Source organism: Apodemus sylvaticus, chromosome 3 (genome assembly GCF_947179515.1).
Source record: "Apodemus sylvaticus chromosome 3, mApoSyl1.1, whole genome shotgun sequence".
NCBI classification, from domain to species: domain Eukaryota; kingdom Metazoa; phylum Chordata; class Mammalia; order Rodentia; family Muridae; genus Apodemus; species Apodemus sylvaticus.
In genome coordinates this window covers 71,968,246-71,990,444 of record NC_067474.1, presented here as the reverse complement: position 1 = coordinate 71,990,444, position 22,199 = coordinate 71,968,246, and the positions used below count along the sequence as shown (strand labels likewise).

Genomic DNA, 22,199 nt, shown 5'->3' with positions numbered 1-22,199 from the left:
GTAGTCACAGGATGACATCGAGAGAAAATAGCTGCCACCATAAATCACACAGACAAAACAAGAGTGAGCCCACGTGAAAGGAGACATAGAGGGACTAGAGAGGTGGCTCAGTGGCTAAGAACACTGGCTGGTCTTGCAGAGGACAGGGCTTAGATTCCCAGTACCCACGTGGGCACTCACAGCAGTAACTCCAGTTCCAGGCAGTCTGATGCCCTCTCTGGCCTCTTCAGGTACCAGGCAAGCACAGACAGAATGCAGGTGAAACACTCACACAAGGTTAGGGAAAAAAAGACAAAAAGAGTCTAGTGCCTATAAGTTACCATAGAAAGAACTAATGAAGAATATATTTAGGAAATGAGAAATTGGATGCATAAAGAAAAAAAAAAGAAACATGAAAAAGGAAAAGTGGAAACAGTATATGGTGGTTTGTCTTAACAGGAACATTAACTGTGGTCTAGAAAGTTACTCAGCTTTTGAGATTAAGAAATATTAGGTAATTTTTAACCATAGGGAGAAAGAGTGGCATTTGTTACAAGAGTCAGGCTGTGGAAGAGTCGGCTCTGCCCTGCTTTCAACACCAGAGCCGAGACTCTGATTTTAACCTCTGTCAGAGCAAAAGCACCATCTCTGTGTTAAAAATGTCAAAGCCGTCACCAAAGTAGAGCACTCTAACATCAGAATCAGCAAGCTGTGGGGGCGACGGGATGAATCCAGCAGGAAGAAGGATTGGAATAAAAATCAAGCAGACAAAAGAAACAGCAAAATTAATATTACACGTGGTAAAAAAGATATAGAATCTGGAGGCTGAGGGGAAAGGGTCACACGTTCAAGGCTAGCCTGAGCTATCTATAGAACAGCCTCGTAAATTAGTTAATTTTAACTATACTAGAAATAAGTTTTCAGAATATGTATAGATGACTAAACTTATATACTAAAGATGACAAAATCCTTTAGACTGGATTATTTTTACAAATTAGGCTACCTTCTACTTACAGCATAATAGGAGGGCTAGAAAGGAAGCGACTGAAGACCACAAAGCAATGGGGAAACATCGAATTAAAATATATCAACAAAATTAATATAAAACACAACAGAATTTATGACAAAAAGTACTCATAGCAAAAAAGGAGGAACATTACCCAAAGGTTAAAAACATAAGTTAGAAAGGGGGATTTATAACAATAATGTGCATGTGCTCAATAAAATAAAAGTTTCAAAACATAAAACTCAAACTGGTGGATTTAAAAGAGATTTGAATCAAATGATACTGCTAACCCAGCTGCCGGAGAGTCGCAGAGTTAGGCTACGGGGCCTATTTGAAATGACAAGGCCAACCTTTAAAGGGGAAGGTCAGAGTGTTTTAAAAGTGTAAATGAAGGTGAAAAGGAAAACTATGTCTTCTGCTCTGGTCCAAGTGCCATTTACTTTTCTGCCACGGTATAAATTTGTGGATCATAAAACTAAAATAGAAAGATTATAAATGCTACAAAGCAACTTCTCAAAATAGCCGTTTGCAAAGTCCAGCTCCCCTGGTCTTTTGGTGCGCCTTTCCAAACAGTGCCTGGCTGTTCTATTACATGGCGAGACTCCGCATGGTGACGGTATTTAAGATGAAGATTAAAGGAAATGTCTAAAGTGCTCACCGAGGAGAAATAAAAAGTTACCCCATTTATATGAAACACTGAGATGCTGTTTGCCTTTTGCTGTTTTGTTTTGTTGTGTGTTTTTCACTTTAAAACAGTCTAAGACTTAGGCTAGTCTCAAGTGTTCCCTTTGATGCTCAACTAAAGAACTCCCATTTCCCTCTGCACCCAAATGTTTTGATGTAACCATGCATCTATGACCCAGTGGTAAAAAGCACACTCTGTCTGTCCAGAGGACCTGAGTTCAGTTCCCAGCACCCATGTTCACAGTTCATAACCCTCTGCGAGCCCACCAAGTTCTATTTTTTAAATTAGACATATTCTTTATTTACATTTTAAATGTTGTCCCCTTTCTTGGTTCTCCCCTCACCCAAAAATACCATAAGCCATCCCTTCTTCCCCAATCAACCCTCCCCTGCTTCCCTGTCCTGGTATTCCTCTACACTATGGCATCAAGTCTTTCCAGGACCAAGGGCCTCTCCTCTGCTGCCTATGTGTCTGGAGCCATGGGTAACTCCATGGGTACTATTTAGCTCTATGGAGGTATGATAGCAGCCTCTGGTCTATGTGGGTACCTGTACACAGATGAATTTATTTGCCTTTATGTGTGTGGTTTTCTTCCCAGTCAGTAGCTCAGGGAATCCTGCCTCTCTGTCACCAAAGTTCTACCTAACTCTGGAGATTTTGCAAAGGACAAACTCAGAAATTAAGCAAACTCAGAAATCGGGAAACCCATGCATAGCACTAAGATAATCTCCTCCCATTTATATATGATACCATGGGTGGTAGATCTTAATTTTTTTGCTCATTAGGTTTTTTTTTTATCAGATTCTTGCTCAACTTCTACAAACTTCAGTTTTTGTTCAACCAGAAAGAGTGATTGGCGCTCAACCCAGAATTGTGGAGAAGATTTAAATCATAAAATGACGGAGACATTTGGAGGCAGGTGGGGGAAGCCTGAGGGAGAGATACAGGATTCATATGACTGAGATACACCGAGCGCATGTGCAAACTTTCCAAAACTATTTTCAAAGATATAAAATAAAGATATAAAGATATAAAAAATAAAAAAATAAAATCTATGTTGTACCTTTAAAATAAGATAGGAACCTAATGGGAGGCAGGGGAGGTGAAGGTCTGGGGAGGATAAAAGAGAGCACAGGAAGGAATGGGTGGCCAGGATATATTATAAACATGTACAAACTGTAAAAGAATAAATTAACAAGCTATCAAATGTTTATAAATTAAAGATTATTTCTATTGAAGTAATTAATAAATTATTATTATTATTATTATTATTACACACTGATTCAGGATTCAGTTACAAATCATGGGAAGCAAAATTTGAAGCCAGATTCATATTATCTCTCCTATGTCTCTCTCTCTCTCTCTGTCTCTCTCTGTCTCTCTCTCTCTCTCTTTCTATCTCTCTCTCTCTCATATCCTTCTGACTCATGAAGACTGTTCTGTCCCTTCAACAGGTATGAAAAGCACGCCCTCCAACTCCATCCCTAAATGAAACTATCAAGAGAAGAACCACTCTGTGAAAAGGCAAATTTGTCCTGTAGCCATTAATGTTCAACCCTGGATGTGAATCTCTGTAAGGTATTTGAACCTCTTCTTGAGTTGTGTCTTCCAAGAACCATTGAATTAGTGATGCCTGATAGTAGACAAATACTACCAGCAGCACAAGGGGTCATTTTTACTAGATTTTATTAATTAATTTTTTTATTAATTGAACACAAGAGGGTTGAAGAGGACTCATGCTGTGGCTCCATAGGACTCTGTTTCTCAATAGATTCCTATCTTGTTATTTAATCATTATGATAAAATATAGAAATAATAGCAAACCTTTAAAAATAAAATAGAGCCTGGATTCTCTTTTTGACTGTTGGTAGCTAAAGCAAAGGGAAGAAAGGAGATCCTGGTATGCAGCTAGTGTTTACTTCTCTGTCTCTCTTGAAGCAAGGCAGGGACATGCATGAGGCTGTCCCCACTGAGCCACCATCCCTGGAGGAAGTGGGACCACAGCATCCTCAGCGTGACACTCTGCACCAAGTCCTCAAAGGGACCTTCCACAAGACCAAGATGCTCTATTGCAGCTGGCACGGAGGGTGTGTCCATGGCCTTTAAGATAACATTTTTTCTAGTTCATACATAAGGACTGTTGACTACTAATGAGAAAAATATTTACCCAGTTTATCAGAGTAGAGCTTGTTCATGTTTATCGTGTAGATAGAGAAACGATGATGAAAAAGAATTTTTCTTTTACTAAATTGGTCCTGCAAACATCTCACTTAGACCATAAGCCTGTAAAAAGTTGGGCTTCAGAGGCTGGAGAGATGACTCAGTGGTTAAGAGCACCAACTGCTCTTCCGAAGGTTGTGAGTTCAAATTCCAGCAACCACATGATGGCTCATAACCATCTGTAGTGAGATCTGATGCCCTCTTCTGGGGTGTCTGAAAACAGCTACAGTATACTTACATATAATTTAAAAAAATAATAAAAAACAAACAACAACAACAACAACAACAACAACAAAAACCCTCTCTTGCCTTTAAAAAAAATGTTGGGCTTCAGTTCCAATGTACTCTTTCAAAGAAGAAAACCATCTTCAATTCTGATGGGAAGAGACGCTTTCTTCCACACTTCCTACATGATGTATTGTGTTGCTCTAGACCAGTGATTCTCAACCTGTGGGCCATGACTCCTTTTGGGGATGAATGACCCTTTCACAGGTGTTACCTAAGACTATTGGACACATAGATATTTACATTATGATTCACAGTAGTAGCAAAATTACAATTATGAAGTCGCGATGAAACTAATTTTCTGATTGGGGGTCACCATACCATGAGGAACTGTATTAGACAGTCACAGCATTAGGAAGGTTGAGAACTACTGCCCTAGTGTCAAGACCAGAATGAGGCCAAGGGACTGCTGACAAAATCCTCCAAAACTGCTAGTCAAAACAAACCTTCCCTCCCTTTACGTTGGTTGTCTTGAACATTTTGTTACAGTAATGGAAAGCGAACTGATACAAATCTTTATTTTTCTAAGCTACCTCATTACGTTAAACATAGCAAGCACTAAAAAAGTGTAATAATTTAAAATTATAACGGCATTTATTTCTTACTACTTGTGGATAACCTATCTACTTAGACTTCTAAGATTCATCAGGAATAATAACATTCCAAGTAGACATCTTCAAGTCAGTATTCAAAATGTAGATCTTGAATCACCTTAGGGTGACCAAGGAAGCCAGAAGAGGGTGCTGAACCCATGGAACTGGAGTTATAGGTGGTCATTAGCCTCCTCATGTGGGTACTGGGACCAGACTCCAGTTCTCTCCAAGAACAGCAAGTGCTTTCGGCCACTGACCCTCTTTCTAGCTGGTTCCTCCATATTAATTTTGAGTTGGGTCCAGCCATGGAATAATAAGACCCTTTCAACTTAATAGACAAAACTAAGCTTCAAATGCTGTTTGGAGCTACATTTCAGAAAGGAAGGGAAAAGTGCAAGATGAGAAGACATATGAGACCCAGGGCTCACACACTGATTTTGTCACTGCAATCTCTTCATATCCTTCAGTAACTAAAGTTTTAAGTCAGCTTCTCACTTGAGATTTACTTGGAACACAAAGTGATAGAAAAATTAGTATTTCAAGCAAGACCTTTGGCAAATATCTATTTTTTCAATAGGAATAAAAATTATATAAGCTTGAGAAAGACAAGTTGTTTTTGTTTCGATGCTATTTTTTTTTCTTTTCCAGACACGTTGTCTCCAAATAGCTCCTTTCCAGTTTGCTACTGAAGACCCGTTCCTATTTCATACACCTCCTTCGATAAGCTTTCTGACAGCACTCGTCACAGTGGGGCCAAAGTGAAGCTATAATCTCTAACAAGCAACAGACATGCAGGTGCAAGGCAATGCTGATTGAGGGTGGATTTATGTTCTTTGGAACCCAGATGAGCAGTGGGGAATGCTGACATTCTGTTTATGAAATATGAGAAACCTAGCCAGAAGCTTTCTCTGGATAGCAGTCATCAGCTTTATAACAATGCTCACAGCAGACAAGAATCCTGAACACAGCTAGGATTTATGGAGAAGCTGCCATGGACACTGTGTGCTTGTTCTGTCTGAAGGACTCTGGGCTCTCAGTGACCCCCCCACCCCATTCTTTTTAACACATGAAGAAATAGACTTTGAAAGGCCAAGTCATTATTCAGATTTTGTAGCTAGTAAGTGGGGCCTTCAGGATTAATACCCAGGGCCAGCCAATTATTGGGCAACCCTCTGAGGACAGATCTATGTAATTTATGCAGACAGAAAGGAAGGAATCACAAATGGATAGTGGAAGATGAAATTTAAAACCCAGAACTATCTCATCCTGTTGTTAGCCTTGATGTCATTTCATTATCTGCAATTTAAGGGTTTGAACTAATTTCTTACAGTTCCCATTCCAGCTATAAAGTATGATTTCGATCCGATAGACTCAAAGCTAATAAAAATGATCTCTCTCTGTCTCTCTGTCTCTCTGTCTCTCTGTCTCTCTCTCTCTCTCTCTCTCTCTCTCTCTCTCTCTCTCTCTCTCTCACTCTCTCTCTCCTCTCTTCCCCTCCTTTTCTCCCTCTCCCTCTCTCGATCTCCCTCTCCCTCTCTCTCTCCTTCTCTCCCTTCCTCTCTCCCCCCCTACTCCTCTCCCTCTGTCTTTCTCTTTAGTGTTTCCCTGTGCAGCCTTGACTGTTCTGGAACTCTAGAACAAGGTCAAGCTGGCCTCAGACTTAAAGATCTGCCTGCCTCTGTGCCTCTTGGGATAAAAGGTATGCTCTATGTTTGCTACTGATGGATTCTATTGTTTCTGCCTCAAAGATGAAGTTGATACATGAAATGGACTGTTAACTGTCTTTGCAAATTTTTACATTGTTTCTGTTTGCACAAGATATTCCATTAACCCTGTAAGTTACATTGAAGACATGTCTGTCTGATGTGTTCACAGCAACTCTTCTTATGAATGTTATCCTAATCCACAGTTCTGTAATTTTTAAGGTTGATAACTTATTCTACCAGTAGAAAAACTGAGGCAGAAGGGGAAATTTTTTTTAAGTAAGTTACTGAAGCAGCAAGTGGAGGACTTGGGCTTTAAACTCAGAAAGTTTACCCCATACTCTGGAATCTGTTCAGTTTCTATGACAATCTGGAGCCTGTGTTACCAACCAGAACAGTCTGTTCCCTCCAAGAATCATGCCTGACATAGACTATCAGTCATGAAGGCAATATGCTAATTCAAATCTCAAAACTACACATTTGATATCTAAGGAAAATAACCAAAGGTAAAATTGTTGAAACCCCTGTTTATCATAGAATTTAAAAGGCTTCCCATGGTTTCTTTGCAGCAAAATTCATATATTTTCAATTTACAATTTAAATTTAAGCCCAAAAAAGACAGAGTAGTTTTTTTTTTCTGTCACTTAAAACTTGGAACATTGATCTGCCATCTTTGTTGAATATATTACTTTATTAATGTGTCCCAGGCTGTAAATGTGTATTTGAAACTATGTCTCATTTTAATATGCAGAAAATTAAGTTAAACTTTTAACTTTAGTCTCCAACTGAAGTCCATCAATTTCTGTTTACAATGATTCTTCATTTTAAATAATTAGGAAAGACATAAACACTGCATGAAATCATTTACTTGTTTTCAAACCCATTTCCTTCAGCAGTTCAGATGGAAAGGGCTGAACTGTTCTCTGACTTTCACGGCTATTGGTTCAGTGCTGTAATTGTTAATGTACCTTCTTTTCCCTAGAGCTTTTAGTGACAAGTCTACATGGAAAGGACCATTGAGACAGTCTTCCCTAAGGTTTACAGAACTTTTGACAATCACAGCATAGTGTCTAAATCAGTCAGTCAAACTCTTCCGGAACATGCACCTATCAAATCATGCACATTTAATTCTGTCAAAGATGGCCCCTAGGGGTACCGGAGGCTTGCAGGCTTTTCTTTTGTTTGATTTCAAAATGCATGTTCTATTCATGACAGCACACCAAACCTGTTAGTGGCATCAGACAAGCCGAGCTGATGCCCAAACAGGACCACTGCACGCCTATTAAAACTGCAATCACTGAGACACAGCACACACGGGGTTAAATACCTCTCTCTGTGGCATTTGTCATATTAAGAGCTGTAGCATAAACAAAGGAAAAAGCAGATCAAATGTGGTATAAACATTACTTGATTGCTTCCACTCTTGCAGGTGTAACAAGAAAATCTGATCGCCAACAGAGGCGGCAGGCAGAAGTCTACTGTTGTAAAAACACCGCTGTTTATTGTATGCATGTTTATTAACATCAACTTCAGAAACATGATGATCAAGAGATTGGTGGGCTGGTAGATAAGTCTGTAGATGATGTAGACAAACAGATGATAGGTAGGTAGAAAGATGATAGATAGATAAATAGATGATAGATGATAAATAGAAAGAGGTAAATAGGTAGACAGACAGGCAGACAGACATTGTTGCTTAATTTAGATGATCTACGTTTGTTTGCAAAAGACCTGGAGGAGACAAGTTTCTTAATAGGCTTGGCCAGCTCTAAGGAAATGCACGTACAGCTTTTTAGACCGCAGGAAAACTACAGCAGCCCTCCGGTGCCCTGACTAGCAACAGAGGTTCATGTCCTGGTGCCACTTAAAATTTCCACACTGCTTGCTTTCCTTCCTAGCTGCCAACATTCCTGTTCATGTTGAGATAAGATGCGGCTTTTCAAAGCCTCGTGGAAACAGGAGATGCGTAAACATTAGAGAAGCGTACAGCAGTGTCCACGTCCACGTCCACGTCCACCTGAGGACTCTGTCCACTTTCCTGCTGCTCTGGCTCTCACCAGCCTCCTGTGTGTAGCTATCAAGACGCTTCACACCGTGAGGTCTCTGGGAGTGCTCCAGCTTCCTTTCTGTTCATTCTTTATTTCTCTGTGGCTTAAGATGCCAGCAGCGAGCCAGGTCGTAATAGATAATGCAGGGACCTAGGCTTATTCTAATATCCATCTAGTTTAATTTGGGTCTTGAAGACTCCGCTCATTTTGGTTTTCTTCATCTAATAGGACTCATGGGAATTCAATGTTTACATGATGCAGTAAGATCTGCATTCCTATATTCATGGACATGTAAATAAATCCAGTTACCCATGGTTAAGTCAAAAACTTGAGGAAAGAAAAAACTAAAACAAACAAACAGAAACAAAAGAAAAGTGTGCATTGGGTCTTTCCCAACAATGAAAAATCTTATATCAAAGACCCATATGAACACACACACACACACACACACACACAGAGAGAGAGAGAGAGAGAGAGAGAGAGAGAGATTATAATATATAATCATACTAAAAACATTTCAGTTCTGTAGGATTAATTACTATTGGTTAAATATATACATATATTTAAAATAGAATTATGCCACTGGTTAAGAATAGGGGAAAGGGGGCTAGAGAAATGACTCAGGGGAGGAGACCACTTGGGGCTCCTGCAGGGGACCTGGGTTCAGTTTCTAACACCCAGGACAGGTGCCTCTCAACTAATTATAACTCCAGCTCTGGGGATCAGACACCCTCTTCTTAAATCCATCCTCAACAGCAATGTACACACAGATACTTAAGCACATAGATGTACTTATAAAATAAAAAATAAACGTTTAAAAAAGATAATAGGAGCAGAAATTCAATCTTGCACTGCAGTGTTGTCCCCAGAGATCATATGATGTTTAAGCAGCCTTACCATTCATATCAGCACTTTCTGCTCTCCTGTCCCTGAGCCACTGAGTATTTGGCCCATAATTAGTAGAAAAACTTTAAAATAGACAAGGAAACACTTTGGCTCACTTTTTCGATATGAACCATATCCAAGTTAAACATAGAGCTGATTAGAGAGATAGGCAAGGATTTTCCCCAAGGAAAAAAATACCTCCTATATAGCATTGGAAAGCCACTGTATCTGATTTTAACCTAAAAAAATATATGAATAACAATTTTTGAGGAGAAAAACACTAGATGGAATCATTTTACTGTGGAAAATAGGATCCTTGCTTCTATGGAACTTCATTAAAATACGTGATGACAAGCAGAAAAATCATTTCTAGTCTAAAAGAAGGCAGCCTTATAAGCTAATATGGTTAGTGTATGTCTTTTTGATAGCTGCATATCAATTGTTATATGAGGAGATGGTTAAGCAAACACTGCAGCTAAGGGCTGAAAGCCACAGCCCAGGTTTAATTTCCTTTAGCACCTGTAAAGTCGATTCCAGCAGGCACGGAAGTAAGCAGCGAAGGAAAACTGTGAGTCTGTGCTTTGACCCAGTACAGCAAAATACTAAAAATGAGCGTCTTAGGCTTTATGTAATAGGTCAAGCAGACTTCCTGGGTTGTATCCACGGTCGCAGAGGACCAGGGACAAAGGAGGATAGACACAGTCATGAAGCTGACAGCCCTTTTCTGCATTTCACTGTGGAACTTGAAAAACAACATAGTCAAGGTGTAATCGGTGTACCTCTGTAGGTCTCACCTGAAAAGGAACTCTACTTTTCTATGGGGACCTACATTTGTTTTATATTTCCTTTTTTTTTCTATAAGTCAGTATCCAATGGAGCTGGAATGCATTCATAGAATGATCAGAACCCAAACTCAGTGCTTATGCTGGAGCCTCCGGGCCACTGGGGAATCCTAACAAAAACTTCAGGTTTCTGCTTGTCAGTAAGTAAATGAGCCAAATGCACAGAGAACCCAGGCACGTGCCTATCCTGGGTCCCTCTTCACCTGCACTATCTCGGAAGTTCTGGTTACTTTCTCTGCAGATCTCATGCAGGATGTCTTTAAGGGTTGAGTTCCTTCCTGGAGGGAAGAACAGAATTTCAGACTCTGTTCACCCACGTCCTCACCTCCAATAGGCTCCAACTGAAGCCAGTGCCATGAGTATCTAGTCAACCTGTTGGCTAGACCAAGGGCGTTTGACTAAACTTTCCCCATCTTGAGTTTGTTCTAGAAAAGCGTAAAACATCACGTGGATGAATGGGAAGGTTTGTGATGCTGAATCAGAGCAGTGCAATATTTGAGAAATATAATTTCCCAAAGCATGAACATGTTATATTAACTTCCTGATTATAAAAGTCTCTTTACACAGGATCAAAGAGTATATAGCTATTTAAGTTGTATAGCCTAAGTAACTTCTCCCATAACTCTATAAACAGAGATGTGGGCTCTATGCTTTATTCACATTTACTCACACATATCTTATGAGACGATATTTAACTTACTTTTTCACTCATGAACATATTATATAGGCAATTAACTGATATTTTTTCAAGAACATGTTAATCCTTGTGCAAGGACTTATTAATGAAGAAAAATAACAAAGCCTAAAAATAATTCTGTTTTTCATTATGTGCCCATGTCAATCAATGCACACAGCGACCTAGGATGCGGGTGATGGCCTTATTTGTATCTTAGAGAAGGGAAAGATGAGGCTCAGCATAGATATTAGGGATGTTCTTATACATGCAAATCTGTTTCCTGAATTTCTAAGCCTTTGCAGTAAGGAGGCTTTCATACCATCATGTCTGTCCTATTGCCAGCGTTATAAGACTTTAAACCCAGGTTTCAACCCTTCTAGATTCAGTGTTTGGATATTAAGCTACGTGAACTTCATGCACAAAGAGTCTGGGACTCACTGCTTTCCTCTCTTGGGGAATATTCTCTTTTGGCCTGTTTTCCTTTCTGGCAAGATTCCAATACTCATTTCTTGCCTTTAAGCACAATGTAAACATTCTTTCTCTACATGTGTATCTGTAGAGCAGATCAACATTCAGGTAGTTGGGGACGGCGTGATTCCCCCATGCCATGGAGGCCTCTCCTTCCGTATTCATGATCCTGTCCTCTGCTAAAGCCTTAAAGTTGCTCCACAATCCCATGTTTCCTTCTGAGTCATCATTCCCATCCCATGGCTATTTTAAAATCTTTCCACTCTCCTTACCCTGCCTACCCCCACCTCCCCCTCTCCCCACACCCTCCTTACAGAGGATAACCTACCATCTACTTCCTAAAAGAAACAGAGACCATAAGAACAGTCTTCTGAAATCCAATATGCCTCATTTATAAACTGATTCATATTGGGAAATGTCCCCATTTCCCTTCCACCCCAAGGAACAAAATTCCCTGTCCCTAAGGGAGCAGCTGTATAATGTATCATGGAAGCCTAGATACTTAAGAAAGTAAAAGCAGGATTCTACTAATAATTATTCCAGAACAACAGGTGTGAAACAGAGATGTCCTTGGAAAAACAGGACATGTGGTCTCCCTCTGTATAAAGTTTATAGTTCCACCTGAACCCTGGATGCAACCCTTGTGTGTGCCAAAGTACCCCATTCCTTTGACCGTGTCCCTCTCCTCTGTATGGTTAAATTTCCCTTCTCATGATGTTTTAACCTGGTCATTATTTCTAGCTGCTCCCTGTTTAGATTCTGCACCTCTTTTTTTCCATGTTTATTGAAAAATTGTGAATCCCTACACGAACACATGTGCACACTCATACAGACATGCACAGAGTCACACACACACACACACACACACATACACACACACATGCACTCATACAGGCGTGCATGTGTGTGTGTGCACACACACACACACTTTTCTTTTTGCCTTTACAGGATCCTGATTTCCTCTTCTCTTACTTCCACCCTGATGCTACTCTAGACAATGTTATGGGGAAATATCTTGATTTTTAACTGTAAAGAAAGCATTCAATGTGTCTCAATTTCTTAGATACTGTCACCTGTGTGACCCTGTGTAAATGAGCCACCCCTCACTTAATTTCCTAAAATGGAACAGTATATGGCACTCCTATTTCAAACACTCTGAGTGGCAAGTTCACTTGGCTCTCCACATAAAGCATTCAGTATCACTTGCACATTTCGACATTCTAGCCATCCCATCGGATTTGAATGACACAAATGCTGCACAGGCTTGGATTTCATCAGGAACTCTATGGGTCCTGTACAGAATCTTTTGATAGAAGACTGGGGGTACTATGGTGCTTTGAATGAGAATATCCCCACAGGCCCATACATTTGATCACATGGTCCCCAGTTGATAGAACTATTTGGGAAGGATTAAGAGGTGTGGCCTCATCAGAGGAGGTGTCTCACTTGTGTTTGGGTTTGAAGTTTCATCGTCTGTGTGCCTTCTCTGCCTCCTACTTGTGAATCAAGACGTGAGTTCCTAGATGTTCCTACTGCCATGCCTTTGCCTCATCATCATAGACTTGGTGACAATACAAATTATGATAGCTATCACCTACGCTATAATTATATGTGCTAGCAACAGTATGTCACATATTTGGGGTATTTTGGTCAAAAGTGGAGAATGTAGAATAGACAGGCACTAAATAAGTTTCTTGCCAACTGTTAGAGAAATTTCAGGTGTTAGCATGAGGTCTCAGCCATAGCAGATTTTAATAAACCCTCCAGCATATGTTAATAGTCAAGGCAACAAGCATGATTATTTCAATGTTAGGAAGAAGGAAATGGTATCTCATTTGATTCATAATTAAGTGTCAAGAGCAGTCTGTGTAACCAGCTCCAGTAGGTTAATACTGGCAATAACTTTCTCTGAGCCAATTTGAAGCAATTTGTTTTAATAGCTGGGAAGACAGAATACTTGAGCTTGACAGGTTGATAAGGAAATCTTTTGTGGAATTTTATACATTGGATAGCATCATTCTGTATCATTCTGCATGGCATTCAAGGCAGTCTCGAAACCAGGAAGGTGGGTATTCAGTCAGTAGGTTTCAGAATGCAGTTGCATGTGTATTCAGCTTTCCTTGGGAAAATGTCTATTGTATTCTAATCTTTAATGATTTATTTATTTTTATTTCATCTGCATTTGGTGTTTTGCCTGCATGTGTGTCTGTGTGAGGGGGTTGGGTTCCTTGGAATTGAGTTACAGAGAGTTGTGAACTGCTATGAGCTGGGAATCGAACCCAGGGTTCTTTTCTTAATAACCGAGCCATCTCTTTAGCCTATATAGTAATCTTCAAATAGAATCGATAGAGTTGACAAATTAGATGTTAAATTGTACCAACTCATATTGAGAACTATGCTAAGATATATTATATGCATATATAACATGTGTTCTTATCCAATTATATATCTAATAAATATATGCTGTTTACTATTTCCTAATGGAAATTTGATGAGCAGTTGGAGCAATGACACCATAAAAATGTTACCTCAACTAGAGACAAATACGGAAAAGGAGGTCAGTAAAGCTGTGAGAGAAAGGCCCTAGGTCTGCTCAAGAAATAAAAGTCTGAGTAAATAATGAAGGGAAAATGTAGGAAAGGACAGATTTTGGCTAAAGCCCAATGAGAGAACACAAAGACCTTGCATCCATCCATATCTTCCTTGTTTTAATGGCTGTTCCTATGTTATGTCTAGTCCAATATTTTATCAGTCAAAAATGGAAAATAAAAGCAGAAAAATCGTAGTTGTACTGGTTGGTTCTGTGTGTCAACTTGGCACAGGTTGGAGTTATCACAGAGAAAGGAGCTTCAGTTTGGGAAGTGCCTCCATGAGATCCAACTATAAGGCATTTCCTCAGTTGGTGATCAAGGGGGAAGGGTCCATTGTGGGTGGTTCCATCCCTGGGCTGGTATTCTTGGGGTCTATAAGTGAGCAGGCTGAGCAAGCCAGGGGAAGCAAGCCAGGAAGAAACATCCCTCCATGGCCTCTGCATCAGCGCCTGCTTCCTGACCTGCTTGAGTTCCAGTCCTGACTTCCTTTGGTGATGAACAGCTGTGTGGAAGTGTAAGCTCAATAAACCCTTTCCTCCCCAACTTGCTTCTTGGTCATGATGTTTGTGCAGGAATAGAAACTCTGACTAAGACAGTAGACATCATCTATGAAGTACATTCCAGGCCAGACTGCTGAATATGATCAATAGCTCATTGATTCTTAAACTAAAATTTACAGAGGAAATAAAAAAAAAAATCAGAGCTGTTAGACCTGCAGCTCAGAACAGGAAGAGCTGGGAAGGATTTCATGGCTGAGTCACTTGCTCAGCGCAGGAAGGAATGCTGACAATTCTGCCCCTCCATGTATTGAATGTAGATTTTTTTTCTCATAATATATCTGGATTACTGTTCTCTCTCTCTCTCTCTCTCTCTCTCTCTCTCTCTCTCTCTCTCTCTCTCTCTCTCTCTCTCTCTCTCTTCTCTCTCCCCTCCCAGTTTCTCCCTAGTCTCCCCTCTGGATCCTAGTTCCTATTTTTAAACCAAATGTGATAAAAAATTTTAGGTAAAGAACGAGACAAACAAGGAAATAGAGCACCAAAAGCACTAAAGTCTGTTTTGAATTCTGATTTCCCAATGAAGGTTTTTCCCAGAAATTTATTGAATGACCTCATTTAAAAAAAATAAAATATTTGAGCAAATTATTACTATGCTCAAACATTAATTGCTACATAGTTCACAGAATTACGACCATGTTTATATGTTTGATTCATTGACTTATTCTCATCTTTTGTGAAGCCATAATTTGAGGATTAATTTTTCTATCTTCCTATGTTTTGAAGTCAATCCAAATGCATTAAAAGATAAATTTATTTGTATGCAATCTTATAAATAAGAGAATTGTCTGAGCTGGAATGATACACTAAAATGGTGGCACAGTTTAGCATCATCGTGAATTTTGTTTGCTGCAACAGTCAATCATAGCAGCAGTTGGGGCAATCGATAGGATGTGATCATTTATGCTAGGGAAATGTCTCTTGACTTCTCTGTTTTCAAAGCCCTGCCCTCAGAGCTGGTGAACCACAACTTCCTGCATCACATCTTTCACTACCCAAAGCACAGCTTCCCAGCGACAGTGATGGGCACACGCTGCCTCTTACCCTCCACTTCCAGCTTCACCAGTTTGGAATAAGCTGTTCCCAGACTGTTCTTTGCCACACACCGGTACTGTCCTGCATCTTCCTTCTGCACGTTATGGATCCTTAAGCTCCCAGATTCAAGAACTGCAATTCTGGAGTTTTCCTGCCAAAGACAAGGACATGAGTTTGAAAACAGCCTTAGTGAAAGACACACTTGCCTCATTTCATTGATTTATCATTACCCTAAGCACCCAAAGTGGCCGCCTCTTCTCTGCCTATGCATAGTAACATATTACTGAGACCATGCAAGATGATCAAAATTAATCATCTCAATAGTCTCCTAAGATTGTATCTATTCTGTTTTTCTCCCTTCTTCACATTAGAACACAGCGGTGATCATGATTTCTAACAGATGACTGTTTGCATCTTTTTGGAAGCATTGTGCTTTGGAGCTGGAGGTGCAGCTCAGTGGTAGAAAATGTGCTCAGCACACACACAGCAACCCCCAGAGTAAAACACAAAGCAAGGCAGAAGTTTAAGACATTGCTTTCGGTTACTGTGATTTATAGTTTGTTTCAGTTATTGGCTATATCTTGACAACTATGCTTCACTTCCCATGGACTGTGTCAGGCTTGGTATGATGAGAACAGCCTGTCATCTCACTCTTGGTGAGATGAAGGTGTGGAGATGATCATAATGTATAATAACAATTTATTAGCAAACAAGGAAATGATCATAATGTATAGTAACAATTTATTAGCAAACAAGGAGATGACATACTACAGCATAGAAGCTAGCCCAATGAATAGTTAATTTTTTTCTAAATGTATGTGTGATTGTAGTATATATACATGTCTGTGCAGTTATCTGTGTATGTACATCCATGTGCACATATGTGGCAAGAGGAGGGCCTCCCGTGTCATGATCTTCTACTCTTTACTTTGGTCACTGTGCTTGGAATCTGGCTGGAGGCCAGCAAGCCCCTCTGTCTTCCTGCCTCCTCCTCCCACAGCACGGGGCTTACAGGCTCACACGTATGTGGATGCATGTGAGCTCAAGTTCTCACACAAGCAGGCACTCTAATCCATGAAGCCCAGCAAAAATCACAGAGCCTTGACCTAACTTCTCTTTGCTACTGAGACGTGTTTGTCTATATTTATCATTCCAAGTCACTATGCTCTAAAATCTCATCTGTTTTCTCTCATTTTCTTCCTTCTAATCTTCATTTCTCTCTACCAAGAAACTTCCAATTCTAAAACTTGGTTGTTAGTTCAGCATTATTATGCCTAAGGTCTCCAACAATCGAGGATGATGATGATGATGACGACGTCGACAATGGCGATAACTGATTCAACTGACCAAAACAAGCCTTGTTTTGCTTGGGCTCTGTACCCACTTCATCTCTAGTACTGCTGATTTCTGTCTCTTCCGTCTCCAAGTCGGTCCCTACTAGAATGCTGTAGAGTGAGTGTGCATAGTTAAGAATAGAAAAAGATAAGTTTGCCTAATGTGTATACAAAAAGCATATACTAGACGCTTGTGACTATGTAGATAGTTAATGACTTAGTTAGTTGTTAGTTAGAAGTTAGGAATAATTACATTTAATACATGACTTTTGCGGGTTGGAAAGAGAGCTCATTAAGAGTGTGTGTGCTCTTGCAGAGGACTGGAGTTAGATTCCTAGCACCCACACTGGGTGGCTCGCACTGTCTGCAACTCTATTCCAAGGGATCTGATTCTCTCTTTTGGCCTTCATGGGTACCCATGTCCACATATACATGTGCATGCATACGCAGACAAACAGACACACACACACACACACACACCATAAATCTTTTTAAACAACGTCTTAAACAGAGATTTTAACACCACTGACACTTACCCTGAGAGCACTGTCACCCTTGATCCAGGACACGGATGGCTTGGGGTTACCCATTGTAGTGCACGGGAGAACTGCCTTCAATCCCTCTATTATTTTTACGTTAATGGGAGGACGCGTTATTTTAGGTTCTGTGGGGAAAAGGAAAGTCAAGTATGAAAAGGGTAATGTGTCTATATGGAAATTGGAATTTTAACTTTCTGGTTAATTCTTGACATTCATTTCAAGGATCTTCTTAGGGATCTTACATGTCAAAGTTTGCCAAAGGCTAAAACAGGTCATTGGTGCGTACGTGCCTAATGAAAATCAATCTTAAAAGCTGATTAGATCTGTTTTGTTAAAACCTCTATTTCCTTTTGCAAAACTCACATTTATGAAGCATACTAGATAGCTGAAGTTTCTTAGTACTCCTTATTTTAAATGACACTTATTAAAACATCAACCTTCATAAACTCCCCATAACTCAACATTATATTATACCAGTAGATGTGATACATTTGAAAATCATTGTTAAGTTAATCTTATATCATTTTGAGTTATGATCTACTTTCCCTTTGGTTTTAATCTTTTTATTTACTTATTTATTTTGTGTTTTCTGAGCCAGGGTCCCATTACATAGCTCTGGATGACCCAGAACTCACTATATGGAAGAGGCTGGCCTTGAATTTAAGCTGATCCTTATGCCTCTGACTCCCAAGTGTTGAGACTAAAGTCATTTGTTTCCAGGTTTTGTTCCCACCTCACTTCAACTATTAAATGTGATGTCTCATCTAGAAAGCATGTAAGTTGCTTTTATATTAGAAACTAGGAAAAAATCCATTACAATTTAGAAAATCAAAATTTTACGAAGGGAAGTTTCCTCTTCTGCCAATACTCATGTTAACATTTCTGCAGAAATAGGTGATGTTGGCTCTTTTTTATTCTCTACTATGAAGCTTTGAGAGGAAGAAGCTATTAAAATCTGACATGTACGAGGTTCAAAATGCCTCAAAGCACTCATAAAGTAATTAAACTGCCTTGTCCCCCTAGTGATTGTATTCTGCACATACAGAACAAAGAGATGTCTTTATAGGACATATTTCTGAGACGTGTGTGGTTTAGGCCACTTGGAGAGATGAGTAAGGGATAAAGACTCTCTTTTTCCTTATATGTGAGGATGTGAGGGGGAAGGGTGTGGAGCCTTTGTGTCAATTATAAGTCATATTTACAAAGATTAAATGCCTGTTTTAACCTGGGCATTTATTTATTTCCCCTTATAGTTAATATGACTCTACATTGTGGCTAAAGTACAAGATAGGCTTAAAATATTGCGTAGGAAAGTATAAACCTTGGCCATTCTGCTGTGTCACACAATTTACAGTTCTCTTTTATATTTACAGTAGGAAACACCTAGATTTTAGGTGCTTACCAGGTACTTAACTGTGGGTTGTATTGTTATACACCTGTTGGCAAAATCTTGCCATAGGAGTGTATGTTCTTATTACTGTCAAAGAGGAGTTCCAGTTCCTTTCGTTAGCTTCTGTGAACAAGATCACTGTGGGGAGCCACAGATAAAGAAGCTATCTGCTCTATCAAGGAATTGACTCCTGGTTGCTAATGAGCTGTGTGCTAGAAGTTAAGGAGAATCTTTGGGAAACTGACTAAAAAGTAAGCTAGGAATGGTCAGAATACTCATGTGGAGGCATGGGGCCTCCTGTCAAAGAAAAACATCAGGAATGGCTAGCTTATTGTAGCAAAGTACTGTTGGCAGTCCGCTGTGCCGTCAAGAGGCCATGTTTGAACCTGAGGAGGTTTCAAAAGGTCCCAGGAGAAGGACGTAGCTGGAACCATTGGAGATTAGGAATCTTCTGAAGTTTATCAACTGGAATGAACACACTAATGCACACACACAACCAGGTAAAGCTTTTAACAACTGGAATGAACACACTAATGTGCACACACACAACCAGGTAAAGCTTTTTAGGTGAGGATGGGGCAAGGAAAGAAGAGAGAGATGAGAGGATTTGGTCTAGAACCAAGCTAAAAACGTTTGTGTTTGAGAGAAAATAACAATATTCCAAAGAAAAGTAGAAGAGTGACTTACTGAAGTGGGGTCCCTTCCCCATAATAGGGCCTTGGTCTGCAGAACCTGGCCTTCATTGCCCCAAAAGTGAGACAGCCAGCCTCCTTATCTGACCCCTTTGCTGCTGTACGGGTCATTAAAAACCTGTGGTGGACACATGCTGCCTACTTCCTCTTGAGTATGAAATCTGTTCTCCACCATAACAACACCAGCTTATACATGAAATAATCTAAGACTCTCAAACTCATCCCTAAGTATTACAAGGCTAAAGCACATCTGAGGGGAAAGCAAAAAAGATATAAACTGAGATGAGACCACAACTTACTGTGGCTGAAACAACAATAAAGTAAGAAAGTGGTTTTCTAAAAAAGTCAATGGTGATTCCCTTAGTGAATCATGGAACAGGGTATCATCCAAGAAGGAGAGCTCACTATGAAAAAGAACCATTTTAAAGACAAAGTAATCCTTGAGAATTAAATATATCCCATGTCTGGCAGTGGGTAAAACACCTTAGTGGTGGCAGTGGTGTTCTTAGATCAGTCAGGGGCAGGACAGATGGTACTCCTTTGTTCTGCCTAGTTTCATCCTCCTGACTTGGTGGCCAAGGCTGTATGATACCTCTTGAGGACAGGAGAACATACTGTGGATGCACTGTGATGCTACAGCTTCCACCATGAGATGTTGCCTGGGCTCTGTTTGTTGTTGCTGCTGCTTGTTTATTTGTGTGATTTTTATTTTGCAAGGAGGTTCTGAGAGCAAAGGGCTTGTAAGAGAGGATGGGGAGATGAGCGGGCCTGGGGAACAAGATGTGAAAGAGAATCAAAATAAAAAGGTTCATAAAAGAATTAGAAACATCCCCTTTTAAGATCAAAATACTGAATATAACAGAATACCCCTACTGAAATCCAAAATTATATTAAAGGAAAAGCTAAAGAAATATCTTAGCAAGGAGAATATAAAGAGATGTAGAAAACATAAGTTCCAAAAAGTGAGATCTGATATTTGTTGAATTTGAAAATAAAATAACAGAAAAAAGGAAAGAGGATTAATAGGAAAAGTTTCATAAAAACAAAACAAAACAAAACAAAAAAAACAACCCTTTGGTATCTAGATACTAAGAGACCAAAGCAGAACAGGAATGTGAAAATAAAGACATATTCTGGTGGATTTGTTAAAAAAAAAAAAAAGTGAACTCTGAAAATAATAGAAAATGCTAGAATTGTAAAGTATGTAAATCTGAGATAAAAAATAAATAAAATATATAAAGATATAAAGAAATAAAAAGGATTTTCATCTATAACCTAAGTATGTTGCTATATGTCAACTAAGGCTTTTTCTCCTGAGAGCTAAAAGGAAAGCACTAAGTCTCTGGATAGACCTAGCAAAATTTTTATTCAACAGGAAGGCAAAATGAAGAGCTTCAGCCCTGCAAAAGACTCAGAAAATACCTTATGTATACTCCAAAAAAGGTACATATTGATTTCTTCCAACAAGGCAACAGGAAATGATAAGAAATAATAAGAAAGAAATGAAGGCCTAAAATCAAAGAGGCTCCAGGAGACCCAGGTTCCTTCAGATGACAGCATGTGAGCTTCTTATTAGCAATGAGAAAACTCAGTTCGTGTCATTGCAAGGCTGACAGTGTTGCTGACAGCAGGTGTCTACAGCACAAGGTGCCACGAGACCAGGAGATGCAGACACTACCCTTACCTGAAAAGAGACAGCAGGTTTCTGCCTACTCCACCGAGGCAAGTCATGACTGTGGGAAAGTTCCCCACATCCATGAACCTGGACAGAAGTGTCTACAACCAGAAAGTGACATATTAGCACTTATGATCTTGTAACTGGTCCACTGCCAGTGTGTGGCAAGGTCTGCCCACTATTGACACTTGAGTTTGGAGATTGGCAAAGAGTTCAGATAAATAACGCTGGAGCTTTGCAGAGTGAGGACTTGTGAGTGACTCCATCTCCTGGCTACTAAAGCCCTCTGAGATGATGGCAGTCAAAGACAGCGGAAGGATACTGAGAATGCAACCAAACTGTCCAATGAGAGACAGCGGAAGGATACTGAGAATGCAACAAGACTGTCCAATGAGAGACAGCGGAAGGATACTGGGAATGCAACCAAACTGTCCAATGAGAGACAGCGGAAGGATACTGAGAATGCAACAAGACTGTCCAATGAGAGACAGCGGAAGGATACTGAGAATGCAACAAAACTGTCCAATGAGAGACAGCAGAAGGATACTGAGGGAATGCAACCAAACTGTCCAATGAGAGACAGCCGGAAGATACTGAGGGAATGCAACCAGACTGTCCAATGAGTATGAGAGCATCTAGAAGCAAGTGCTAGCTGGGATTAGAGAGGAGGATGATCAGAACATCATAAACCTACAAGAAAGAAGAGAGTTTGCGCAGGAATACAAGAATAATGGCTTAAAAGTGGCATCAAGGGACAGCACACTTGCTCCCAGTTACATCTAAACCTGGGAACAAGGCAAGGGAAACGTAACATCCTCCATTTAAGTAGGAAGCCACTCAGAAGAAAACAACTTTAAACAAAGCAAATAAAACTATCTACGAAACGACGACGAGAGATTTAAAGGAGTGTTTGTAATGGAACTAAGCTTTCTGAAGGCACAGTAAGAGCTGGACAGGAGGCTCGGCAGTTAGGAGTACCTCCTGCCTCTCCAGAGGACC

General features: G+C 39.9%; 1 protein-coding gene across 4 annotated transcripts in view; it reads right to left on the bottom strand.

The window, feature by feature from the left end:
* The window catches only part of Musk (muscle associated receptor tyrosine kinase), a 96,916-nt gene that overhangs the window by 62,350 nt on the left and 12,367 nt on the right, over positions 1–22,199 (bottom strand). For all 4 annotated transcript variants that reach the window (XM_052176535.1, XM_052176537.1, XM_052176538.1 and 1 more), the window contains exons 4-5: positions 17,441–17,568; positions 15,580–15,721 (exon numbers count right to left, since the gene is read on the bottom strand). In XM_052176535.1, the coding sequence (XP_052032495.1) occupies positions 15,580–15,721; positions 17,441–17,568 (270 nt within the window). The remainder of the gene's footprint in view (positions 1–15,579; positions 15,722–17,440; positions 17,569–22,199) is intronic.